At 45.8% G+C, this 26,907-nt stretch overlaps 1 protein-coding gene across 9 annotated transcripts in view; it reads left to right on the top strand.

Moving 5' to 3' along the window:
* The window catches only part of LOC111260456 (RNA-binding protein Musashi homolog Rbp6), a 240,832-nt gene that overhangs the window by 91,589 nt on the left and 122,336 nt on the right, over positions 1 to 26,907 (top strand). For all 9 annotated transcript variants that reach the window (XM_022833232.2, XM_022833231.2, XM_022833227.2 and 6 more), the window contains one exon: positions 5,929 to 5,970. In XM_022833232.2, coding sequence (XP_022688967.1) covers positions 5,929 to 5,970 — 42 coding nt within the window. The remainder of the gene's footprint in view (positions 1 to 5,928; positions 5,971 to 26,907) is intronic.

The raw sequence follows: 26,907 nt of genomic DNA, 5'->3' as shown, positions 1-26,907 counted from the left end.
TATTGTTATTTATATACTATAGCCGTAGTATTAGAAAGCAGTCCTGTAGGTAACGTGTTTGTTTGCTAAACCTCGGGCGACTTGATGGTACCGGTTCAAATCTGCCCGCAGACACAAATTGTTTCACACTGTGAGTCAGCCATCTCAAAGAATGCCTAACGATTTAAATAGCAAGCGTGAAAGACGAAAATCAATACATACAATACATTAACTAGTCATACGTTAAAAAAAGTAGAAGCAAAAAAAAAAACGTATACTACCTGATCGTGAGCCGGTAGCTAGTTAATTCAACAATGAGAAATACGTTTCGACTTGTCAACAAAACCTTTTCGTAGCCCGCTCGATCAGATAGCGCAAAGATAAAAAGTCGGCTTAATTGCCCATCAAGATATGTGAATGTATCATTGCTTCAGCCCAGAATGTCCTTGAGCAACGCCTAAAAGTTTTCGAGGCCAAGTGAGAAAGCGTGGGGCTACCATAGGGGCTGGCCAGAGCTTGCTGGGGTGGGGCCATTCTGGGCAACGAATAGTTGGAGGACGCTAACGGCGTGCAGGGCCTAACAAGTAGCGCGTATGGAAGAATTAGTCTGCGTCTGGTCGAAAGACCAGGCCCGAAGTCAGTTCCGTCATAGGCCAAGGAGTGTGTTCAATGGCGTAAGCCTACCCCATTTATACTGGTTATAACAAGACGCGCCAGATAGAAACCAGCTATGCCGGCAGGTTTCAGCTATACTACGGCGTCGCGTAGGATGCGCGATTCAACATGGCCGTAACAGTGGGCTGGGACGAAAATCGGGAACTGTTTGACCATTTGAAACGACGAGCGTCAGCAGTCTGTCGCTGTTGTTCAGATTAGGTCAGGGCTTTAGCCGTGCCAACGGAACCAGTCAGCCAGATCAAGGCGCGGTGGTTGGCAAACCTCGCTAAAGACCTTACAGCAGCTACAGTATATCGGGATTCGCTTAGCTTTCGCAGAGGCCGGAGTCTCACCCTGAACACGCTTTCCGCTTTTCCCCTGTACCTCCAGCCTGGAGCCTGCCACAACCTGCATACTGAAATTATACTAACCCATAAGGTAAATGCGGTTATAGTGCTTGGTCTTGCGGGAGGTGAATGGATCCGTCGACCACCTGACCGACCAGTGTTCATGCTCTCTTAGCGCCATCCGTGCATCTTTGTCCATTTTGAGGATAGACAGGCACACAAAAATAGGATATCGGTATCGGCTTTCTGCTTGCAAAGGTAGCTGCCATTCTTAAACCCTGAATGGAACTACAACCGCTCAGTTTGCGCAGAGATTGACGTAACGTCCCAGCGAGGACTCATAGAAATAGCCGTCTAGTACTAAAAATATATTGCTTCGAGATACTCATCCGTGGGGCAATAATGAAATATCCTGAGTAACCTGCGGATGTTTGATCAGAGACGAGACAAGTAGTTAGGATAAGTATTGCTAAGTCAGTCTAGCTTTAGCGGATAACTGTGTACCGTGGTTAATAATAAAGAAAATAATAATAAAAAAAAAAACTAATCGCTCATCATTTTATATAGTGTATAGCAGGTGCATGCGGTCGTAATTGGTTTTGCTTTGATATACTATTAATCACGTTTTTCTTAGTAACATCCACGTACTTATTATTTCTAAGTACAAAAAGATTCTAGATATAGATATTGGTCTTCCGTTAAATCTATTTAGGGCTTTGAATGCCGCAAAGAAAGCAAGTACTCAATGTCGGACGATTGTTAAGGCTTCGTAAACATGTCAGGACATGTACATGCGTATCTGATATGCGTGGATAGTTGTGTTTGTTGAGAGATGCGGGATAGAGGAACGAATGCTCAATACAATTCCAATAGCACTGTCGCATGCGCTTAATCCGCTCGTCAGAGATCAGACGTCGTAATCACAACCAAACAGCTGAAACTAGATAGCTCCGAGTCTACCGAAGAGCTAGAATAGCTTGGTGTTCAGCGTCCGGTTGAGAAGCCGAGTTGACCTTAAAAGAAGGCTCATTAACGCCGAAATGTCATACTTCCTGACACACCTGCACCGAGAGTTTTGCATGTTGTGGGTCCCGCTTGACCGTCGACTACCCTTCCTCTGAGTGTCGCTCTCCTTCTTTCGGTTTCTCGCGCCTTGTCCTTCATACCTTTTTCTCTCTTCATTTTTGACTTTACCATTATATGTGTCATGTATCAGCGTAGCTGGGATAGGATGAGATGGGCCACACATGTTCGCCTCTGCCATCGTGGTCAGCTAGTTCAAATAGCAGCAGGCGGACTTGTCGATTCTGGGAGAAGTCCTTCCGCCTTGCGACCCCCTGGTGCCTTATATTTGATCGAATGGTGACTGAACGAAGTACGGCGTCAGTTACCTACGATCGTCACCGCAGCCTTCATCTTCGTCGCCGCTATGCTGCTGCGTGCATATTGATCGCCTAGGCAACGTGGCATTAAATCTTTAACGTTTACTACTATTACTTCTGAAGCCGCCACTGTCGGCGGAGCCTTGCTCTACTCAAATAGTTACCTGGTATTGTGACGCGGTGACACGCACGCAGACGTCATTATCACGTTGCATCTATCGACGGTCGTGTGGCGGTGCTCGGCTGGCGAATACGATTAACATAAAAGCGGATAGCAGCGACAAGTGGGTGCATAACGCAATGGATGCACTGAACACTTAGGCAATCACCAGCGACGATAGGGCTGACCCGCAAACATAAACCCGGACACAGTACAACAGCCTGGCAAATAGGCAAGCAGAAGGGCGGATAGCGCCCATTGTCAAACAGCAGAATATCACAGTAGCGGATGAAATGAGACCATCATTTCGCGTGATCATAGGCACCGTCGCGTCCGTGAACTGTGTCATTTTGCTATCAGTTTGTTCCTTGGCGTTAGTAGCTTACAATCAACTGGATAGTGTGTTTGTCACTGGGTTTAACAGAGAGATAGCTGGGTGTCGTTTTTCGGGGCGTTGGCGTTTGTACAAGAATACAGATTGATACGAAAAGCTGAAACGAAGAGAGACTAGAATAAAAGAAAACAAAAAAAACTGAGCCAAGGTAGGAAACGAAAATTACCAGAGAAGTTATTTACTGCTGTGGCAAAATACGTTGATGAAAATCACTGGAATTAATTAAAAAAAAAATTAGCAAACAACTAATTGACGTTCTATCATTATCGTATGTATACTTTTTATTCTGTTAGTACTACAGCAATGTATTACTAATTATGGACGAAACTCTCAACAATGGTAGAGACGTAGCAGTTGGAGGACAATATGTTAAGTCCGTTGTCCGTAAGAGTCGACGACTTCGTTCTGGGTTATTAACGCCCTTATCTCTGTTAAAGTTCCCGTTTCTGCCACACATATAACCTAGTTAGGGAGAGCGTTTGTGACCTTGAAGGTCGGTCAAAGCGAAACATCAACAAGGAAGTTGTTTGCGAAACTCCGCACCGATGAACTGCTGACTTTCAAAAGTTTTAGGAACAGTAATAACATAAGCACACACACATTTCCATAGGGTAATACACCTTCTCACTAAGCCATTCTACCCCGTGTTCACTTCTAAATGGGTAAGTTTGCCAGTTGTGGGATTGCCCACCGCTACCGCCACGCCCGTTACCATCAAGCATGTCTAAGTGAGGTAAAAAAAACTCGACTACGTGTAAGGAAAAGTCAATTTAGTTACTCTTGGAAAGCTAGCCATATGCACTAACTCGATCTATGAACTGACGGACATGACACTGGTGTCAACAACGACACCACTGTTAGGCTACGCGACGCAATTAACCAGCATAGAATAAATTATTTATCACAAAATCAATGTAGATTAGGACTTTATACCTATATCGAGAAGGAATAATCAGTGAGGATGCCTGCAAAAGCATCATTTGTCCTGAAAACAAGACATTGCTACTAAAAAATCAAACACAGCTAATATACACATGTCTGAGAAAAAGTGCCATAATTAATTTGTTTATCTGTGTATGGGCAGGTTTATTCGGTCCATGATCCAGGGATGGTCCAGGAGTGGGCATCATACATACATAAATGAAAAGCAAAACCTGGATCACATGTACTTTGATTCTTTTCATGCGTTTGTTAGAGTACCTTGTTTCTGGCTGACGCAAACGTATCCAGGTGTAGGATAGACGGAATAAGGTACTACTATCTTGCGGTCTGCCGATGTCGGTGGAAAATAAATCGTAAGCTGATTCCGTTGCGGAAATGCCTTGTAGGAGTGGCGGAAGATCCTTGTCTAGGATTCTTATGTGGGTCTCCCCTGCGTATTCATTCTTAATCTTAGAAATGCGCTTCCGAAGAGCGTAGTGCACTGGTTTTACGCAGACGAGCTTAGACTATATGATCTTTAGCAGTCGTTTAAATGTAACGGAGTTATTCCGATAGTTTATCGACCCAATATCAGCACAATAGGATAAATGCAACAGAAGGCCAATCTTGGCGCTTAAGTATACAGTTTTATTATTTAGTTAGCATGCTTTTGTATACACTTCAAATAATGCTTTTGTTCCAAGGCTAACAATCAGACGTGATCTGAGCCCTAAGTTAAACTTGAACATTTGCATAACTGATATTGTCCGACCCTCGAACTTCTTTTTTGGAGCAATTTTCCATTGCTTTATGTTCACGCAAGTGAAACTTCATGTCACAGTGGTAGATTTTATAGTTGATGTTAGTCTGAGGTTTGAAGTTTTTTTTTTTTAAAGAAAACATTACATCGACGCAATTAGCAAGATCAGATAAATTCATGGTAACTGTAAAATAACGTCAGCTTCTACTAAGGGCTGGTAACGTCGAAATATATCGTTGGGATTAATCCAGTTTTCATTTTACGTTACAGTAACGTACGAGGTACGTGAAACTATAGGAGCGACACTTAAATACGCGCGGTTAAATAGCTTCTTCCTAGCGAGTAGTATGAATGCTCAGATGTTATTCTAAATAATAATTGTAATATTTTCACATATTCATTCAACGGCTATGTTATTTCCTTATACCACTGCATCATGTAATCTTAGTACCCCTTGGACTAACAACAAAAATATCTCCATTGTATCCAGGTGCACTTTACATTTAATTTAAACCAGGTACACACACAGGGCGTGGTAAAAAAAAAAAACGCATATCTAGAAGCAAGCGTTTGTCACACAGGTCTCTTTACACAACACAGCCGTAAACGGATGCTGTTTGAATCACGTACGTTTCAATTTTTCATGCAAGCGGGTCAGATCTCGGAAAAAACTGTAAAATCTCGTCGGAACCGAAGGTCAGACATAACTATAGGGGGGTGTTCACATGGTTCGTCACCTTAACAGAGGCGCGTCTGCCTAACTATTAGCAGTAGGAACAGCAGTAACGAGGATGAAGCAATTGAAAAATCACCAATTTACGTCGGAAGTGTGCCAATAAAGAACAATGTTAAAGGTCCGAGTGCGCACAGCGTACAGCTATAGTTGACGTGCAGCTTTGGAGCCGACCAGATTTCTTCTACACGTGGTCATTATTGGTAGTCTGGCGTATGAGATTGGACCCTGTGGGTTTCAGCGCAAGTGCGTACGGATAAGCGGAGACTTTTTTTCGACGAAGAAGAAGCTGTGATAAGTTAGTTCAGTAAGCCTTTTTTTTTTTGGGGGTATGCGCACATATGTTTTTTTCGTGAGTTCGTAGAAACTTTAATAAATAGCTTTTCATAAACTTAGCGGGAAACGACAACGGTTATTTTAGTGAGTTCCCGTTGACGTTCATAGATGTCGATGACCGAGCTGTGTTAAAAAAAACCAGGCTTTCGCGATCTGAATTCAAGATGTTCCGTGTTTCGAAATTAGGCACTAAGATATGGATGACTTTATGCTAATGTTGCCTTGTTAACATTCGATTGTTTATTTTCATTGTTTTCAGATTGATCCGAAAATTGCCTTCCCAAAACGCGCACATCCTAAGGTGAGTTCTAATGATGAGTGACCTGAACAACTACATAGAGCCCTTCTGCAATCATATTAGCAGTTAGGTTACTTTGACCGTACACACAAAAACGAAATAGAGAAACGAATAGCAGAAGAATCATCACCGTTTCCTGTACATAAGAAGTCGTAACAATCACCGCACAATACAATACGATTCACCATATTATCTCTGAATCGCACCCAAATTGCTCTACCTAGAGCTTTGCAACTTCTGGCCTGAAGAAGCCTTTTTGCCGGACAACCTTTTAGTTGCAGTTTGCATTTATCGTTCTGCCGAGTTAGATTTACCTTGTCTGGTTTTTGCGAGTTTTGCGTGCACCAGAACTCAAAGACCACCTGTCTCTGTTCCTTAGCTCCTTCCATAACTTGCGATAGGCCGCTATTAGAACAGTTACTAAGTGCAGCAGCAGCATGCGAGCGGGTCCTTGCTATATCACCAAGAGGCACCACCGACGTCGGGCTGCACGGGAGAGAGGGCGGGCAAAGCAGCCGGCTACGAGAAGTGGACTGCGTTGTTGTTAGCGTTCTCATTGTTGCTGTTGTTGTTGTCTTCGTCATCATCATCGTCATTTTTGCCGTTATCGGTCTTGCTTGTAACCCCGTCTGGCCAGAGTCTTCTTGCTTAGTGGGTGGCTTGTTGTATAAAGGGATCTTAGATAAACTCCCGCTCTTGTTATTCTTGCAGTGAATGACTCTGACTGGCTGTGTGTGCGTCTGCGCGAGTAGGTGCGTGTCGATCTCGGTCCTATTGTCTTTCGATGTGCTATTGGTGCTGTGGGCTGCTGTTGTTTGCTACGGCGGCAATATTGAGGCCTTTCGTGTATAGAGTGCATCTGAGGTGTTTGAGCAAGAGGGGCGGTGAGACCCTGACGTAAGAGGTGATGTTCGTGGGAACTACATAGACAAGGCTACAAGGCGAGCCCCAAGCCAATCTGGGTCCAGCCGGCTAACATTTCGTTGGTTGAGCTAGAGTACGAAAACAGAGATAGATATGAGGGAAAATAACGAAAGCAACTTGTCGGATGTTCTCAGCTACTGTTGGGTCCTGGGTTCGGTGGCTGGCTTTGTGTCAGGGCGAGCTAACTGAACTCGATGCCCACGTGGGGCTAGAGCTTGATGTAAAAAGACTAGCGGACGTCAGAACGAGGGGTTTTCGAAGATGAGCGTTAGGTTAGCGTTGATGTGCCTCTAGTCTCCTCTTACCAAAAAAGGTAAGCGCGAGGCGTATGGGAGAAAACAGCAGAAGCAGCAATGGTGCAAACTGTTGTAACGGTACCGCTAACCGATAAGGCGGACCTTCGCTCACGCGTGCGCTCGCGGAAAGAATGGCAAAGTGAGGGAAACGTAAGGATCCCGAGGTGCTCAACATTAGGTCCAAATGGCCCTTGCAGATGGTGCCATGTCGAACCACGCAGTTTTCTCTTCAGTCGATCCGTTTCCAGCTACCATACCGTTTCCGAACCTTCACTGCCTAACGCTACGCCCAGATCACCAGGCCTCGTTACCTCTTCATCCTTCCCTATCACCTTCCGCTTCCTCTATATCTTCTAGTGGCCCTGAAGGCTCATAAGGCCTGCGCAAGCCGTGCCACCTATTTACCGTTAGCCAGGCAGCATCGCGGTAACGGCTAGCATTGCTGCTTTACGGCTTGGTATCTGCATTAGAAGCACTCGAAAACCTTCACAGCCTATGCCGGTGTAGTAGTATCGAGCTCTTCTTGCTTTTTGGTCTCCTTTGCTTCCTTGTTCCCTTGGGTTGTCTGCTTTCCGCATTAGATGTCAGCCAACGGTGCAGATCGCAGCAGATCTTCCTCTATCAGTTCTTCCTTCTGCTGACGCACTGTTTTTGCTTTCCAGTTGGGTCAGATACCGCTACTGGTGCCAACGGGCAGTCGCCGAAAACAATGACAGTCGAGTTCGAGTAGCTTGTTACCTACGATCCAGGTTAGCAGACTACAGCAGACACAGCATAAACCTGTACGCTACGGAAGTTAACAATTTGTCCGTCCTGCTGTGTCCGAGGAATGGCAGGGGCAAACTCTTCTGCCTCTTCTGCGAGGCCTCTTCACAGCAAAAGATACTTTTTTGCGTAGCTGCTTTGTCGAAAATCACCTTGAATAGGAACTCATTTACAAGAGGCTGATGTCGCCGATTTTTGAAATTTTTTACGTTTCACCACATTTATTAGATCTATGAAGTAAGAAAACCACTATAGGAATAGTATTTGTAGCGTCACGGCTGTAGCGGTAGTGTCAGAAGGTACTAGAAAACATTGATGCGATCAGCAATTAATGTAGTTTTCGCTATCCGATTTGCGATTACGCCGCAGAATAAGCCACTTCATGAGCGACTTTATCGTAATAACGCCGGCGCTCTTTGCCGTGCGAATTTAGTGAGCACACGAAAAGTCCTCTAAGGCGACACTCATACAGCGCATAAAGCCAAACTGGGCGAGAGATCACCGATTTCCCATATATAACACCGTTGCATTATAGTGCTTAGCTAGCACTTTACTAGCAGCCTATTATGTTATTTTCCCCACGCACCTGTCTCTCTCTATCTCTCTGATGTGTGCCTACGTTGCCTGATGAAAATCGGGATGTAGGGGAAATGTATCGAAGAGTTGTTAGTGTGCTGGAGGATTGTTACTGGTTCCACCAGTCCCGGCCACGCAGTCGAAGGAAAGTACGAGTCAGGCCGCCAGAGGTCCCCTACCTCATCTAATCGGAATAGATCGAGGAGCAAAGCTGAAGTAGAAACCGGTAGGGGACGTATGTCGTGTATAAATCGAGCGACGCCAACGACGAAGGCAACGGTGGTGACATCGTGTTTGATGTAATGTCATAGAAAAGGAAAAGGAAAAATGGAGACGAGGTAAGAGAAGCGAAACAGTTTGTGGGTGAGCCCCTTACAATCATTTTCATTTCTTTCTTGGTCATAAAGGACACGGAAGCGGTTGAGTTTATGCTTTTCGCAAGGATTGGAAGCTGCAGCCGACCTGACAGCACGGAGACAGGCTTCAAACAACTAGCCAGCGACGAGGGAGATATCCTCCCTTACGGGCTTTATGTAGGTCAGCTTTTGGATCAGGCGATTCGTACTCCTGAATCCTACTTCCTCTCACCGCTGTGCCTTTGCCGATGATAGGGCGGCCTTCGCTGTTAGGAGGCTGCGACAGGCAGTTCCGCTGACAGCTCGTCCACCGATCGTAGCAGTGCTAGTAGTGGCTACGGGGCTTCCTGCTGCTATGCTCTGGCTGGCGGTAAGTGGTAAACATAGCTTTGTTCCACGAACGAAAAAGACAGCCGGCGCAAAAAAAGAGATCTGAAGGTAGGCAGTACAACGATGGTGCTGGCTGTGGCGGACGGACGGTGCCGGCTTAAGTGCTTCTGTTTCACCTTGGGGACTTGATTCGCTCACCACCACAGCCTAGGTATATATTCACTTGTATAACTTGACCACTGCTGCTGAGTATTCACTGTATTTTATAATGTACGGAATAATGCATAGTATCGTGTGTAGGCACTAAGAGCAAGAGCAGTTGACAAGCGCAAAAGAAATACTGACCATCTGCCGGCGGCTGCCTGGTATCGGACTCTGTTAGTTACCCGATTCCCAATAGCATTATCCCGTTTGGGTTTGTTGGCTTGAAACGCCTTTCGTTTCATCGCTGCAATGTCACAGCATGTGACTGAGTGTAATCTCCTGCGAATGGAAAGAAGGCTGTTGTAGGATACGCGGGGCGAAAGAAGAAGTAAGCGCAAACTGAATTGTCTGAAGCATCTTCCTGTCTGCGCCTGCTTACTGCACAGTGCTATGTTGCAGGCGTGTGCGCCATGTGAAATTGGTGTACGTAAGCATGCAGCCTGAGTACAAGATAGAAGACGCTAAAAGAAGCTTCGAGGAGGGATCCAGGCAAGTCAGGTAGGAAGCACGAGGAACGCAGGGTAAATAGCAGACTGGCTGGGTGGGTAGAGGATTTGAGACGCCTCGACTCTGCTCAACTGGTTGCGGTATGAACTTCTGCCTGTTTCGGTGCTGCCGACACTCCCGCAAGGAATGAAAATACATTCCGAAAATAACGACAATGCACCCCACCAGACTACACTGTTCTTTTCTGTTGGTGCTGTTCCCTTAAATCGTAATGAAAAGTGTACTTGATGCCGGATCCGACTCTGGATGCAACGCCCTGGGATGGAAGTGGGGTGTGACAGTCTGTCGGATGGGTAATCGTTCTTTTTTGCACATCTTGGTCCAATACCAGCAACAGCACTATCGTTACTACCGATTTCTGAGAATCTAGTCCGACACTTGTGTTTTTTCTCCCGTGTTCCTTTCAGGTTTTCTATGCGAACTTGTCCTGCCTGCCTGCCGTTGTCCTTCTTTTTATTCAGCTGCAACATACGGTGTGAGGCGTATATACATCATGTTCGTATTAAATGTAGCTGACTAGGCGTCCAGGATGGTTTGCGGACGAGGAAACAGCATTGTCGTTTTTTTTTTTTGGTGCGGAAGCCACGAAAGTCATGTTGACACTCGGCGAAGGAGCTGGCTCACCAGCGGTGGTTTGCTGACACCGTCACTTGCCAACCAGCCTAGAAGTTCGGCGCTTCGGCAACATCAGTAGCAGTAGGAAAAATCTTTTGTTAACGTTGAACAGCTAAAATGGCAGTTAGGAAAACGGAAAAAAGGGAAATACCTTTAAGCAAGTGCTTGTCACCTCCGTTCCGTCTCCTCAGAACATACCCCTTTTCGCTCAAGGAAATGTGGCTAGCGACAGCACAGTCAGGCAAACAGATGAAGCCTGTTTGGGCCCTGTCTTTCTGCCGTGTCGCAAGCTAGCTGGTAGTTCAGACCATCCGCAAGCTACCGCAGCAGACCTAAGCAAACTCTTAGGTCTACTGCGGCAGCCAGTAAGCCATGAGTAGACCAGAGATGCCCATGCTAACGCCAGGCGATTGTTCGGGCAAAGCTGGCCGAACCTTTTTGTGCTTTGCTTCGCCCATACGTCCTCGTTGCTTACGCCGCTTTTCCCTTCCTCACGTCATCTTCCTCCGTTTTTCCCTTATGCAACTTCTTGCCTTTGCGCGTACAGTGTACTCTGCCCTGTACAAGGATAGCAGTGGGCTACGGCAAGATCATGGTAAAGTTACTAAGCTAGAAAGAACTGGCCTGCTTGTCTAGAAATCATGAAAAATGAGTGAGTCTTATTAAAACTACCACTCGGCCTTCTTACTGTTTTTCCTTCTAGATGCCACTGATGTGCTCGGCGAAAATGTGCGATCGTGTTTGAGGTAGAGCTGCAGTAGGTACAAATTTACAAAAGGCGAGAAAGAAAGAAAGAGAGAGAGAAGTGGACCGTATTATGGCAGGAAAGCCCCCACAGGACGGACGAGCCACGAGCCTCTTCCGTGACCTAAATAAGGCAACCCAGAACGGATAGGAGGCATCCTCATCCCTTTTTTTGGCGACGCCGAAGAGATGATGTCAGGGATGGACGTAAAGGAACCTACCACTATTAACCGAAGTTGGCATGAGAGAAAACCTGTGTAGGAAATTATGTCTATTAGCATTTCTGTTATGCAGCAACTACCATGCTTAGTATAGGTGTAGTATCTTTATGACGGAGCTAGGCTTATTTCACGTAGGGTAAGCTGCAAGCCATTGCTAATGCTGATATTTGATGGTCATGTACACTTGTTGTCAAATGCGAAGAACACGCTACATCTGCGTGACCATGTGGTTGAGCCGAAATGAAAAGCGTGGTAGTCCTAAACCGTCAGAATCCTGCAATAGCAGCGAACTCCTCCGGCAACATTAATCTAGCGAATACGCACTATAGAAGCCCACCATCTCCTGCATATCCGGCTATATGTCAATACGGTAGTGGTCTTACATTTCCTATGCATCGAGTTAGTGGAGCACTGGAGAAAGAAACCTTTGCGTAATATATCCTAGCATTTTGGCACATCGACGACCACTACACAGACCCAGCTTGAGCGGGTTCTCTGAAGAAACAGACCACGAAATGTGTTACATGCCCAACTTATATTTCCGAGCGTTTTTTCGTCCTATCACAGCTATTGCAGCTACTGTTGCAGTTACCCCATCAAAGACTATTATCGCAACTACAATTAGTGTCAGCAGGACCGTCTTGTGGTTCACTGCATAATACTGGCACGGTACAGAGCACATAGAACATTGTTTCCGTGACGTATGGACAAATATACGTTGCGCGGCTGGAAACGAATATGGCACTACCAACTGATTTTGGTTTAAATTTGCCGCCAGCGGCAGGCCTGTGCTGTCGCCAACAGCTCGAGCGCTGGGATGGCAATGCTGGAATAGCTTAGCCTGGCTTGGCTAGCTGGGCCTATTGATGGAGCTTGTAACCAACATCCTACGCGTAGATAAATAAAAAAGGTTCTTGAAGAGTTCGTATCCAAGTCACCTTTCACGTACATTTAAGCAATGAGAATTGTTCTATTGCTGCCAATACTGCTGTCCCTCCATCGCTTTAACGAGATAAGGAGCTTCGATCGTACAATTGCACAGTTCAGTGCGCTTGGTACCCGTTGTAGCGGTTATCTTGTTTGAAGGTGGATCGCGTCGTTCGCTTCGTGCCGCCCTTTCATCGATACCTCCTGTCATGATTCGTTGCTTTCTCTGTTTCTCCATGATTGGCCACTTTACTCCCTATAGAGCTCCGGATGCGTAGGATAAGATGGACAACTTAATTCAATCATCAAGTGGATCGACACTGGACCGCAGCAAGGTTGCCAGTGAAGCTTAGCTTGTTCGGTATATCATTGAACGACGGGGCCTTTCGACTTTAGATATGACTGTTGAGGCAAGCAGTGCGATAACGATATGAATAGATCTAATTTGTTACTTTCCACCTGCCGTTATATCTGCTGTTCGGAAACACACGGTCTAAATGTTGTGTAGGGAGAGTTTCGCCGTTCGACTGACTGGCTGGGATGCCTGCGGCTGATGGACCCTGCTGGCGCCGTTCCGAAAACCCCTCGACGTGGAGCAGTTCATGTTCTCGTTTTTTGTCGTCGCTACTCACGGGCCCGTAAGCCCCCACAGGCGTCGCCAAGAATGCATAGGACGTCTATCGAAACCACATCTTCGTCAATAAAAGAGCAAAGGCAGTGTAGACATTCACCAGATCTCAGTGATCTTATTTAGCTAAGATATGCAAGCAACGACATATCTAAACGGATCCAATAACTCAGAAGCAAAGGCAGATGCATTAAGTCTGAGTAACGCTATAAACGCTTGTTGATACCAGAAGGCTACTTATTTAACTTTCCGGTTATGGCTGATAGGGTAGTGAGGCAGGCGTCATACGTTGGTCTTGTGTAAGATTTCAATCTAGACATGTGCGTAAACAATTTTTCGAGGAAAAAAATTTGTATGCAATTCGCAAGTAATCCTCCGAAAGTAGCAAAAGGCCCAAGAAGCAAGAGAAGACAACCTGAGACCAACACAGTCTACAGGCGGGAATGATACGGATGATATGGACCTGCACGTAAAAAGTATCTGGACAGCAAAGGGTCACGCAGTGAGTCACAAGTCGATTGATTACCATAAAAATTCCAGTTTGCACATAGAGTTGAGGTAAAACGTTGGCAGTGTACACACAGTATCAGTACAACCTAAATAAGGGTTGCTTGCCGTAGTTTTAGTTCGCAGCGGCTGGAACAACTATGTCACGAGAGTTCGATAGCATCGAGGCTGCTAAATGTGGGGTGTGTGAAAATCTTGTTTCGGCGCGATGGAGGTCAGCCGTCTGATTCAATTTTAATGCAGCTATGAACCCAATAAAACGTTTGCTAGTTGTTTTGCAGCTGACTAGGACATGCGTCCTCTAATAAAGATTATTTTCGATCAAGCAGGATAAATGTTCGTAAGGCACCTCTCAACACCATAAAGCAGAACCTCCCTCGACGCGATTTCTGCAATTGTTTTGATAAGTTATTGAATCACGTGCCGACTAAAGCGCGATTTTCTGGAATTCATTTATGGGTTTCGGAGGCAGCAACATTTCTAATGTTATCAGGATAAGTTTATATTCTGTAGTGAAACAGCTATACGATCCCAATAGAATTATCTTTGAATTTTGGGTGGGGTTGTTTTGCAATTACTATTAAGCAAATCCTTTTTCAAGTTAAAGAACAGCAAAAAACCTTGGTTCATTTGGGCAAAGAACACGGCGAACATATACCTACACATAAGGAGACATACACATCTAATTTATGATCATCTTTCCTTGTAACGGACAATCAAATTCTGCCTATTCTTGGCATTTCGTTTGAATCATCTATTCATCGACTGAAGCAGGGCTTACCCGCTGTGTTACCGCCATGAGACCAAGTCGTGCGCAAGTGCAGACCAGCCTCGACCGACCCGAGTTACACGGGTTATGGGGATAATTAAACAATCATATTTCATTAACAGTAGCATCATCACCGGGGTTAACTAGAAGACATGGGCATCCAGTAGAGTAACTGCCTTCGGGCCTGTTGCCTCGTCCTTGCGGCAGGAAGCAGTAGCAGCAGCTCCAGCCACTCACACGATATCTTGGACAAAAGGAAGAAACAGCAAATAGCAGAATTTACTATATACACACGCGCGCCGCTCACCTTTTTCTTTTCCCCTCTCTCCGTTAGACCTTGGCACAAGTAACTTAGCCACGAGGACTTAAAGAATCCACAGATCTGACAGCTTGCAGTAACCTGGTTCATATGGACGAGCCATATCGGCTCGTGGATTTTTTGTGCAGGCTGAGCCTCGGCCTGAGCAAAACCTCTATCTTCTTGTACTTATTATATTCGACGTAGGTTTGCGCCTGTGTTGAAAACTGATTGTGTAACTGCTGGACGAATGGTAATACGGCGAGGAATGGGACCGTACAAGTTAGTGCTTGATTCGTGGCGTTTGCGTCGGATGAATTGGCGCGAAGCCTGTATCGTTCCTAAAGGAGAAGAAAGAGATGACCGTCAGCAAATATTAGCGATACTAGCACAGACCTTACTACTACTATTACGATCTATATATGTCCAGTAGATTGTGCCGGCTTAGACGGCGGCAGCTGGGGGACCGCCTGCGTCAAACATCGGTTTCCGGCTTAAATACTCAGCTGGCCAGGGATATCTGGCATCGCAGACCAAATGGAGTTCGCAACAGCTGTGAACATGCCTACCTCTATGCGACTATAGAGCTAGTGACGACGACGAGGTCGATGGAACCGGAGAAGCGACATTAACTCATATAACTTATCATCGTATCGGAGCGAGCCGTCTGACTGTCCGGCTTTCTGCTACATTTCAGGTAGAACGTTTCAAATACACTACCAAGTCAACGCAAGTTCGCGATTATAGATTTCTCCACGACTAGCCACGTCCAGTTCAGACTGTTCTGCTGATTAATTCTCCCGCTGTCTGCCCAGAAGGAGGACATCTTGCAGTAGTGAATATTGTTTTATGTCTGTTGATGGAAGCATTTCCTTTGCGCGCCAATCCAGGGGGCTTAGTAGTTATCGAATTTCTACGGGTTGTAACGAAAGATCAAGGAAGATGAGGTAAATCTGCGGGATGACGTACTAAAAAACCAAAAATACGATGAACTTCCAGTTGACTCGTTAGGTTGCAGTGCGTTTGGATCTCAACGTGTGTAAGTCTGCTTCCGTTTTATCTCTCTTATGTGGAAACGAGCTGTTTGCAAAGCCCTAATATAACGTATAGGTCGTACCGTCTATATATATGGCCAAATCAGATCGGATTTCTTCCATAATGGGCCATCTGTTGCCTAGGTTTTGTTAATAGCCTATACCCGATGCTTTTCAGCAAGTCATAGCCAGTCATATCTAATGTTGACACTACCATCACTAGATCAGCATAATCCTTTACGGACACATATTGCCAGCACTGATAGCAGAAAATTTCTATTATGGCCATAGCTTTATATCCATACAAATTGCATGAAAATCAAGCCACTTCTATGTAACTCAGCATTCCTATAACACGCAGTTATAGCATAATCGATTATTTGTTTTTACTAACCTTTCGCTTTTCGGAAAGGGCGCTAACATACGATTCCTATACCTAGTCCATGTATCCTCTGATTATTATGGGCCCAGTCAGAGAGTAAACAGAACTATTTGCTGCTAGCACACAATCTTCCCGGAGGCGACGTGGAACCTGATGGAAGGCCCGCGGCAGGGCCCACAACTCCTGTTATGTATGCATATGCATAATAAACAGTAGCTACTTTACATACTGGCTGTCGTCGAGTGACAATAGCTACTAACACTACCACGCTACCATCGCGGTCGGCTTTTTACAGGAAAGAGGAAAATATGGCGGCAACGGTGAAAACAGAAGCCCTGTAGGTGCGGTATCATGGAAGACGCAGTGGCCAGCAGTTACTGACGAAGACTGGCAAAGAGCATAGCCGTAACCGCCCTGTATTTATCTGCAGTTTTACGTATGGTTTTGCTTATATAAAGATGCTGCGAAAGGCTAGTAAGAACTATCTGGTTTGCTGGTTTGAAGCCACGTTCCCTGGCCAAAGGACCACGAGGCGTATGGTCCACATACTGTTGTCACTGCGCACTCAGAGTGGCCAATGTATCTGATGATGGCCGAAGCACAGCAGAAGAACGACCTTCTGCCTTTGTTCATTTGGGGAAACGATGACGTAGTCTTAGTCTTAGTGTGCCAGCTGTAGGTAGTGCCAGTAGTAAGCCAGGCTGACCGGTAATCTGCTTGCCTACGTAAGCACCGACACACCTCGGTCAATGGCGTTTGTCGGTTCAAAATATGTTCTGCTGTTTTGGTCTACCGTGTCCTGGATGTTGGGCTAGAGCTAAATTGTAGGGAATAGAACAGCGGAATTCGTTCTCTTAGCCATATTCGGTCGGTTGGGCGGATCGCAGGGCAGAAAAGCAAAGAGCGTTACAGGACGAGAGGTAGGCCTGCAAGCTTACCAAAGAGCTGCGGCAGGCCTTGCCTCCCCTTTGTGGCAATAGTGGCGAACCAGCAAAGCGATCAGAGCGGCAGCCTACAGCAGAAAAGATTGGCGACGTAGGTGAAGGCAAGTACCGAGTGGGACATTAAGTCAGCACATTTGGACACTTCCGATGACGGCCCCTATCTCCGCTCATCGCACTGGCTTTCTTGCTGGCTCGCTGGCATTGCAAGTGACCCACAAAATCTCTCTTGGTTTTTTCTCCTATACTTAGCCTTGCGGACAGTCGAACCGCCGCACCGCTGCGTTTGGTTACCTACTGATGTAGGAACCGCTATTCCAACTGGTAGTGCCGTATACTTAGATGTTATCCCCTTAAAGCGTACGTACTTAGCCAGACCCTCGTGTTGCAGTAGGACGCACGCTCGGGTGTGCTATGAACATATAGCTTTTCATTGGCGTCGAGGCAGCACTCATGAGAGCCGACCTCACATAATTTGGACAAGCAGCGCGGGACGCTCTTTCATGCCAGGTAGCAAACCCCTTAGATCTCAGACTTCTTTCTCTAATCCCATCCGTCAAGAGCCGTATCCTTTAAACACACCCGCATGCTTCGTCCGTGCTGGTCTGATCCTACCTTTTGGCCTGATTTCTCTCTCAGCTTATCTCTTTTTTCCAAAGTACTACTAGATTTTGGTGGTTCCAGCTGATCGAACGGCCAATCGAACGACCCACAGCTAACCGAAACCCCGATCGCTCCGCTGTGAGCATGTGTGGCCTATTTCGCCATGACTTTTCATCCATTAGGCCGAAATAGTAATGCCGTGCGGCCTACACCGACTTTTATCGAGGCGATGTAGTAAAAGCAAAAAAAGAACACTTGAATGTGACTAATTAAACGATTGGTTTGATTCAACTAGTAGATAGCCATGGGGTACATCTACAGGTTAGGGAACATCTAATGGAAGCGTTCCTGATATATATATATATATATAGCTTGGTCAAAGACGTATACTTTGATAAAATTCAATTTTAAACCTAGTAAGGTTTAGGAATGGCGCTTTCTGATGACAGAATGATTATAGCTAGTTAACAGGTTACAGTATATGCTATGCATTAAAGTCGTTATGAGGCGCAGGTGGCAAAATTTTCTGTATACCTCAATCGGGAATCCTTATAGAATCTATCAGAAAACATAGATCTGATTCTGAACGCGAGAATGGTCCAATCTTAAATTCGTTTTATTATTAATTACTGTTAGTATGAATCAATCTGCGATTCGCCTATTCACTGGTCAAAATAATTCAATCTCAGTGATGCTTGACGTCGTTATGAAGCGTTTTGAAGAATTCGTTTTTTGTGTATGAAGTAATTATTTCGTTAACTGAGAGAAACTCATCGAACTGCAGAGCGAAATTATTATTGTATTTCATATTTACAATACAACTTGCAAGTATATGCCTTTTTAAATAAATCGGACACTTACATACTGAGTGGCGGGATGTGTTTATAGTCTTCTTTACTTCTAGGCCATAGTTCTCTGGGTTGATCTCTTTAGGTGACCTCTATATATCTGTGTGCGCACAGGAATTTCACCTGAATTCAGTTACCAACGCCATAGGCCCATTCCATGGAAGCTAATAACTTCTCCCCGAATATATAGGCTTTATTCATTAAGCGACTGTTATTTTCTTCTTTCTGCTTATTTTAACGTCCCTTGATGCGAACGCCTGACTTTTTTACTCATGGAGGCCTGTCGCAAGAATGTCCAATTTCAGGACGCTCATATCTGACTTTCTCAAGTACAACAAACAGGACTGTTCTGCAGTTTGATGTACCCAACCAGTGAGATGGCAAGCCGATATAAAATACTTGCTTCAGCATCGGCTTTGTTTTTAGAATAGACTAAAAAAGAATTAGAACTTCGTACCATTGTGTACGGTTCGATCCCACTCATAGTATATACAAATAGTTTTTGTTTACCTTGGAGCAAGACAAGCTACAAGCACCTGCCGGTAGAAAAACTTTTAGTGGACATCTAGGTTGCGTCGGGTATAGACTACGTAGTAGAACCATGCTCAGCCGGTTAACTTCCTTAACATTGGCCAGCTTTTGCAGTTATACACTTAGAGTTCATGTAGAAAAAGCGCACGGCAGCTTAGCGATAATTGATTTGATTTCATCCAAGCTGCTATCGTGCTCCCGTAGATTCAACTAATCCGGCTGAGCTACTCTGGAGAACTTCAACCGTAATTTGGAGAACTACCAACACTAAGGCTGACGGTCAGTCATGTTCGACCACACACATTGCGCATTTTAAGAATATATGTACTTGTATTTTCAATTTGTACATTCAGAGGTCGCTGCGTGACTGATATCCGTCGGTAATGCGATGGGTTGTTTTGTCACCTTTATTAAAAATGACCACTAAACGTAGCGTTAGAAGCTTACGCAGGGGAAATTTGTTTTATGGAAAAACTAAATACCCTGGTTTGCTCTTACTAACGACTTAAGGAGGTCGGAAGAGATCTATATTGTTTTGTGATTAAATATAATGAAAATACGCGGTGCTATGTGCACATTTTCACCGTGTAGTGGGTAAGTAAAAATGGCTTTGTTAGCCTAGAACTTGAACACTAATGTATAAACCGTTTCACAGCTTAGTTTTAATCAGGCCCATCAATGTCAGGGCTCAAATGCTAGTTGAACGTTACTCACCCTTAAGTTGTTGTTAAGTTGTTGGTATGATACAATGGTCCAACTGCCTTCTTAGGGACTGACAAAACTAAAAATGGTTATCCCAGGTCGAGGCGGAAGAAAATTAAGATAACGTTCAAGACTAATGGAACGACATCTTTGAATACTTGTTTTACATCGCAAAGTTTAGGATCTACCTTGCCGCCGACTCTTTAGTAGCAGGTCCTAGAGCTGTTTCTTTTTAACAGATTCGATTAGTGGTATACAATAAAGGAGAATGAATCTTCGGTAGATACACTAATATCCTACAAGTCAAGTGTTTGTTAATCCCGTGCTTGTACCCGGTTGTAGCAGCTGTTTAGTTCGCTCCGCCTCGCTTTCCTCTAGCATTAGGCTGCGTTGGAGTAGGACCGACGAAGCAGGCCTGTGGCGCCATGTGCGTAATTACGTCGATATAGTGGCCATTCGACTGGCCAAACCATTTTATGTCCGCAGGGATCGATTGAAGAATGCCCGCTGTTGATCAAAAAGCGGGCCACTACGAGGGAACGCGCACGTATCTGCGCTGACAATGTTCGTAGGCCACGTTCGACGGTAGAACGATTTCCTCGCTGGAAGCCGGAGTTCCAGCATAGCAAAGACAAGAAATAATACGCGATGCATTTACGTGTACCCATGGTTCATGTCGAACGATGCTCGTATACTATTAGAAATAAGAAGAGGCACTAAACGGCATAAATACATTAAACAAAACTTGTTATCTTCACAGCCGGCGCAGTTGAAGATGTTTCATTTGATCACAACTGTTAAATCGAAGCTTCACAGCAAAAAGCCAAATCGACTTCGTCTTATTTATAGTTGCCTTAATTGATTCATCGATTGGAATTGGATAAACACATAAAAAATAGTTTTTCATCAGTTATCGTCGGGCGTGCAGTTAACTTATTCGTTACATAGTGTCAACTATACCAGTTTCTATCGCTAGCAGACGGCCTGATCAAGCCTATACCCGTATAGGCGGCAAAACTACTCAATTTCAGTGTTCGTTTAGAGCGGTTCCAAACCTATTGTGTCCCAGCAAACCTCGAGGTGTAACAGACGGCTCGAGCAGTTTTCTCTTGGAAGGAAAGAGAGAAATGAGGCGCGACCTTCAGTCACACGGTGTTACACTCACTCCAATGAGATAGATGGGCTAAGATATGCTGAGTGTTCATCGTCATTATTGGTAGCATCGTGAGCAGCGCCGCCTTCAGCCACTTAAACGGCAGCAGTTAGATGGCAGGTTGGCTTACTACTAACCATTTATGAAGCTTCCTTGTCTGTCGTGTAACGCCTAAAGTCAGTTGGTCTGGCAAGCTGACCGCCGGGCGAAGGCGAATGAACTGGGGATGGCAAAGTGAAGCAGTTTAAAAGGTTGGTCCTTTTACTGAGGAACCTCTAAACACGTTAGGGATGAGACAAAAAGCCCGGAGCTATTTAGCCTGCTAGCGAATTTAACGAAGATCGGCACGCCACCCAGAGCTTGGCCGCTAAATGACGCCACCATGGGCGAAAGGCTGGTGGGCCCACCGGACCGGAAAGCAAAGGAAAACGCACTAGTGGGCACAAAAAACTTCAATCCGACGTAACCGATATCGTCGGCGGCATCGTGTGACAGGCATAAATAAACAACGGGGGTACGGGGGTGACGGAAGGTAATACTGTTGTTTCGTAGGTCAGGACCGTCAACTGGTGTTTGCACTAAATGCCAAGGCCCAGGCAGGTACTGACAGCTGTTCTTATTCCAAGGACGGTTCTGCGACGTGTCACGAGACGGTTCCCTATTGAATAACTATGTATAACCAGGCGTTAATTTGTTCGGTATCAAAGGTAACAATAATTAGAACCGAATCTATAGAGTAATCGACACTTCAAATTTCGACCAGCGCAGGACACGAATCGGTTATCATGTAATACTGTAGAGATTTTGAACGAATGCAACATAGTTGCACCTATATATATTTGACTATCTGTTCAACACATGACTCTAATGACAACGTTGGTCATTTGTAAGTTCGCGCGTGTGTAGGAGTCAGTGGCATAGCAGCAGGAAGCAAAGCAGGAGTTGCCATCTCGCGAGGAGGAATCGTATCGAACTAACTTAATAAATTTAATACCTGACTGTGCTACCGCTACCATTATAACCGGCAAGCCTTCTATCGATATTTGCTTGTCGACGTCTTCGATCTTCAATGTATATTTTACTGGCTATTGTTAGTCGTTTCGTTGCCATATGTGTCATTACTGTCGTCGTCGTCGTCGCGCTGCCGTACCCTTTGTTCGTGTTATATCCGCATGAAAGTTATTGCTCGCATCCTCGCACCTCTTGTCCGACCCTTTAGCTTCGGTTGGCAGCTCACGGATCCCTGCAACGTTAATTTTCTGTCCTTTGCACTTTTCCCCGATACTCTACCCTCTAAAACTCCTCTTCGTGCCGTCACTATGTGACGTCCCATAGCTGACAGTGCGTGGTGACGGCGCTTTGGTTAAAAAAGATTCTGAGCTGGCTTTGCGACGGACGCAGTCTTTAGGGGCACATGGGCAGAGGATGGCTGGCGCGAAGGGAGGATCGCGACATCGTCGTATTTTTCGACAGCAACGAACGAAGTGGTCGGCTCCGTATATACGATACAGCCGTGGAAAAAGTCATACAGCCGTTGCCAAACGCGACGCAACCCGTCAGGTAACTGCGGGGCCTAGGGACCTGGGGGAGCGGTGAGGCAAACTGGGATATTCCCAATCACTTTCATCCTCCTACCTCAATTCGCTACGACGTCTACCTATAGCCGTCCCCTATTCCATTGCTCTATCTGGGTCACAGCGGGGCAGGCGAGTGTTGGCCCCTTCTTTCCTTTGACCCCACTCGCGCGGTCTCCGGTTGACGGCGGCAGATCGTGAACCAACGAATGCTGCGGCAGGAGCAAAAAGAACGGGTGACCGGACCCGTCAAGAAGACAACATATGGCGCAACATTGAGAAGGAAACAGATCGAGAAAGAGCACGAAAATGGGCGGGAGAAGGGCTTCTGGAAGTGCCACTGCTGGCAATGCTGATGGCGCTGATAGTACAATAGTGAAAAGAAAAAGCGTGGAATAAAGCACGTGAATCTGCTGGTTTAAAGAGAAACAGAAAGAGACCAAAGATAAGAGTAAGGAACAGAGCTACGCTGCCATCATCGGCGCTGTCGCCGCAAGGCGACAAGCAACGGAGGACGTGGTAGGGGAAGATTAAGTAGGGGTATGATAGAGCCAAACTAAAAGAGCATGAGGATGTTAGGGGACTTGGTGGCTTCATGGCCTTAGAAGTGCGGGAATGGTTAAAGATGTGGGTAGAGGAGGGCGATCCATAGGGCTGCTAGGCCATACGTGGAGGTTACTGCTGACGCTATGCGGGTAAAGCATAACGCTGTAGGAGCTGAGTAGTACATGAATAGAAAGGAGAAGGAAGAGGATAAAGAAAACCGGGCTAGATAAGGAACAGTCGATAATAATTGGGAGCAACATTTGGGAGCTCATATTCGTTGGGGGAGAGATCGTGCAGCTCGGTCTCGGCTAGCTGCTTTTGGTGATAGACGGAACTATAACTTCGGTGGAAAGAGCAAGTAGGTGGAGGTAAGCTATCGAGATGGCATCGAAGGAAAAAAGCCGGGAAAATCTGTCAAACACACACAATCGCACATCCATTCACTCGCTTAGGTAGCTAGCGACCGATCGGTCGACCGACCGACCCACCAAGAAAGCAGGAACGAACGCGAATCTGGAGTTGGGTTAGAGCACAAGTAAGTTCGTTGGCTCGTTCTTGCTTTACCTTTTCCTTCCTTTCCTATCTTCGAGCCCGCATTGTCCTCTACTCTAGCTTCCAGTCGCCATGAACCTCAGCAACGTAAGCTCATAAGAACCAGACAGTCGTTAGCTTCCTCGACGTCAATAGCGTCTTTTCTGTCCTTCTCATTGCTTGTTCCCCTGTCGGACTATGGCTCTATCGGTTGGTCGCTTGTTCCATCAGCCGGTTCGGCGTGACGCTCTCAGATCGGTGAGCAGCTCACGGAAGACTCGGCTGGTTGGCGTGCACGCTTGCTGATTACAGCTAGGCACGCCATGTGATCGTCGTCTCCATACTGTTCATACCACAGCCAGAGTTGTTACAGCAGGCTGAGCTCGGTGTACCTGTGGGGCGGAGTTGTCCCCCTCCCCCCTCCCCCGTAACGAGCGAGTCCGCGAGCAGGCCAACGTTAGGTATTCTTTCTGTCTGACGCTGCAAGCGCCGCGTAGGTTTATTCGAGCCACGCCGGACTACAACAGAGCGCTGTTAGTGGTGCGCGGCGACAAAGAGGAATGTTAAATTCAACGTAATAGCAGCGACAACGAACTGCAAACGATTTTGCGGTTGCCCCAATCACTGCCAATGCGTTGTCCGATAGCTGCTAGCAAGTACTTTTCTGCAGGATCAGGCTATAGGCAACAATATAAAGGCCGTCACTAGAACCCTGTGCGACTCTCAGAGATGAGAGGTCGTAGGATAAGAAAAGAGGAAGACAAGAGCATAGGAAATGTACCATGCAGGTGGCGGAGTGGAGAACTTCCCTAAACTACAGGCGCGAGGGAAAACCTTATCATGGGCTCGTAGTGAACCCCATTTACTACGTTCTCGATGCTGTTACTGTTGCAACAGTTGTTATACGTCGATAGACAGCAACGACGTGCCGCTTCTTATACGTTTGTTATGCTTTACTAGCCGCCCACTAGCCAGGCCCAGTAAGTATTCAGCACTTCAGTGGTACTGACTGCGCCAGCGTCGACTGTCCCTGCTGTCCTTCGGAGCTCTCTAATACCCCTTTCTTACTGCCGTCGTTGTCCACCAGTAGTCCTTTACACGCACGCCACAAGCACCCCCAAAAGCCCACTGTTGTGACAAAAGTCAGCTGTCGTCTGCTGTTGTTGCCTCTCTATAATGTATGGCCCCAGATATGAGTAAACGGAAGGATAAGGCTGCGCATTGGTACGTGGCGATGCGAGGTTCTTGTCTTAATCCTAATGTGACTAAATGTTTAGTTTTTCGACCTTATTTACCGGAGGGACGGATTTTCGGGCCGGAAGCTGGGCCTGAAGACGCGCCCGGCCCCCTCAGAACTTGTTACAATAGAGACTGAGTTTGGGTTGTTCTGGTTTCGCCTGCCTCTATCATTGTGGTTTGACGCGCCTAAGTGCGGTCCACGTTGGTAACGCATACGTCGGCCGTATTCTATAGATTGACACAAGTGAGAACTCGTATCAACTAGAACTCGTTGATCCGTAAAATAAATTGCTGTATGCTCTATGAAAGCGTATTTGGAGCGATTTAATGACTTCTGGCGAGGATTACTTATTAGGTGGTCGATATCGTTAGCAACTGTCTTGTTTGCCCCTTACATGGTGCAGCTGGGGGCAGCGTCGACAATGATTTGTGCATTTTTCAGACGCGGCAACAAAATCAAGGCAATATTTACAATGAGAGCTATAAGCAATTATCGTTACTATAGTCGTCACAATTGCATAACGGAATTGTGTACAGGAAGCGAATATATGATAGACAGAAACGCCGAGTCCACATAATAAATTCATAGCTCAATTTAAGATGAAAACGAGATAATGATATCTGGGATGCTGCAAAACAGAAGCAGGGAGACGAAGTATCATCGCCATGTACATAGCTCGTCTACCTAAGGAAGATTTACTAAATATCTATAACTCTACTAAGGTTATGAGTCGCTTGCGTAGAACTTCCACTGGCCTCGACACAATGAAAGCCAGCAAGCCTTCATTGGAGTATCTCCGGTAATCATCCTAAAGGTGGTCGATGAAAAGTGCGATCAACGGTGCTTTCTGGTCTTTAAGATTACATACTAAAAAGCATTAGATAGCAGGTGTTCTTTATGAAATAGAATCATCCGTAGAAAATACTTCATTGCACGTATACAGATGAAAAGTGGACACTTTGGTGCCGTCGTTAACAAATCGCGAGGACATAATTACTATATAAGTATTACCGCAGCGTGAGCACACGATTAAATGATAACATGGCATACATTAACAATTGGGAAGTTTCTCTTTGTATTCACTTATAATGTTATTTGTCGCACAAGATTTAACCGCAAACTGTATAAATTTAAAGAAGAAATGTTCTATTCCGAACCAAAGCAAGATACAGAGCGAAGTTTTGCAAGTATAACTTGTATAACACTGCTTCTATTATATTTATCCACAGAAGCTGAGTAAAGTGTAAAAAGCTTACTTTAGTAAGCAAATGTTACGATATCGCAAGGATGCAAAAAGAAGGCGGTCGTTCCCGTCCGACGTTGGCCTGAAAACCTACCAGAAGCCACAGGGCTGCTTTCTTGTGGAAATGTTCTCCCCGCCCGGCTGCATATTTGCACACACGAAAGCTTAGAACCGTCCATAACTCCACATATTGGACTGTTTAACCCTGCCTAACTTTGTCTACATCTTTCTATCTCTATGCGGCCTCTTCCGACGGCCTCCCGGAGCCATTTTCGGAATGCAGAATATAGAGGGATGTGTCAACTAGATGCACTACTCGAAGAAGTACTGCCATACCTAAAATACATAGTAGCATCGTAGGTAATCGCAGCAGCCGTACAGTGACTCAGAGTGTTGCTGAAACCGAACAATATCTCACATGTTGTCCTTTCCCGGACTCTTTTTGCAGGTGAGTGCACTTTTCGTCCTCTTTCTGTCGGTTAGTCCGTTTATTCGTCCACTGACTTTGGTCCTCTGTCGCTGCTTCTCTCTCTTTCTAACATCGACCAGCGGCGCAGCCTTTCCTACTCGAGCAGGTCGTTTCGTCTTGTCGCTGTTGTTGCTCGGCCGAAAATCTGTATTTCTCTCCGAACCAGCCAACAAGCTTTGCCGTCGTCAAGCGGATCCGCGCATACCGACCGACTAGTGTGAGCAATAACGTAAAGAAACGCGACAGGAGGAAAAAGGGCGAAAAGCGAAGTAAAAAGGAAACACATGCCTCGCGCAGGCGAAGCGAGGCCAAACTGGAAACGACCGTAGGCAGATAACCGGCAAACTAAACTTATTTAAGGGAAGAGAGAGTATCAGCCAAAAGAAAGGACGCACGTTCATATCGCATGAACAATTCGCCGCTACTATCGCTATACGGCGGTATCTTCTGATCTCTATATGCGCGCGTATGAGTTC

The sequence above is a fragment of the Varroa jacobsoni genome, unplaced genomic scaffold (assembly GCF_002532875.2).
Source record: "Varroa jacobsoni isolate VJ856 unplaced genomic scaffold, vjacob_1.0 scaffold_441, whole genome shotgun sequence".
In the NCBI taxonomy this organism is placed as follows: Eukaryota; Metazoa; Arthropoda; class Arachnida; order Mesostigmata; family Varroidae; genus Varroa; species Varroa jacobsoni.
Note: the sequence above shows the minus strand (reverse complement) of the source record. Positions and strands in the feature narration are given on the sequence as shown.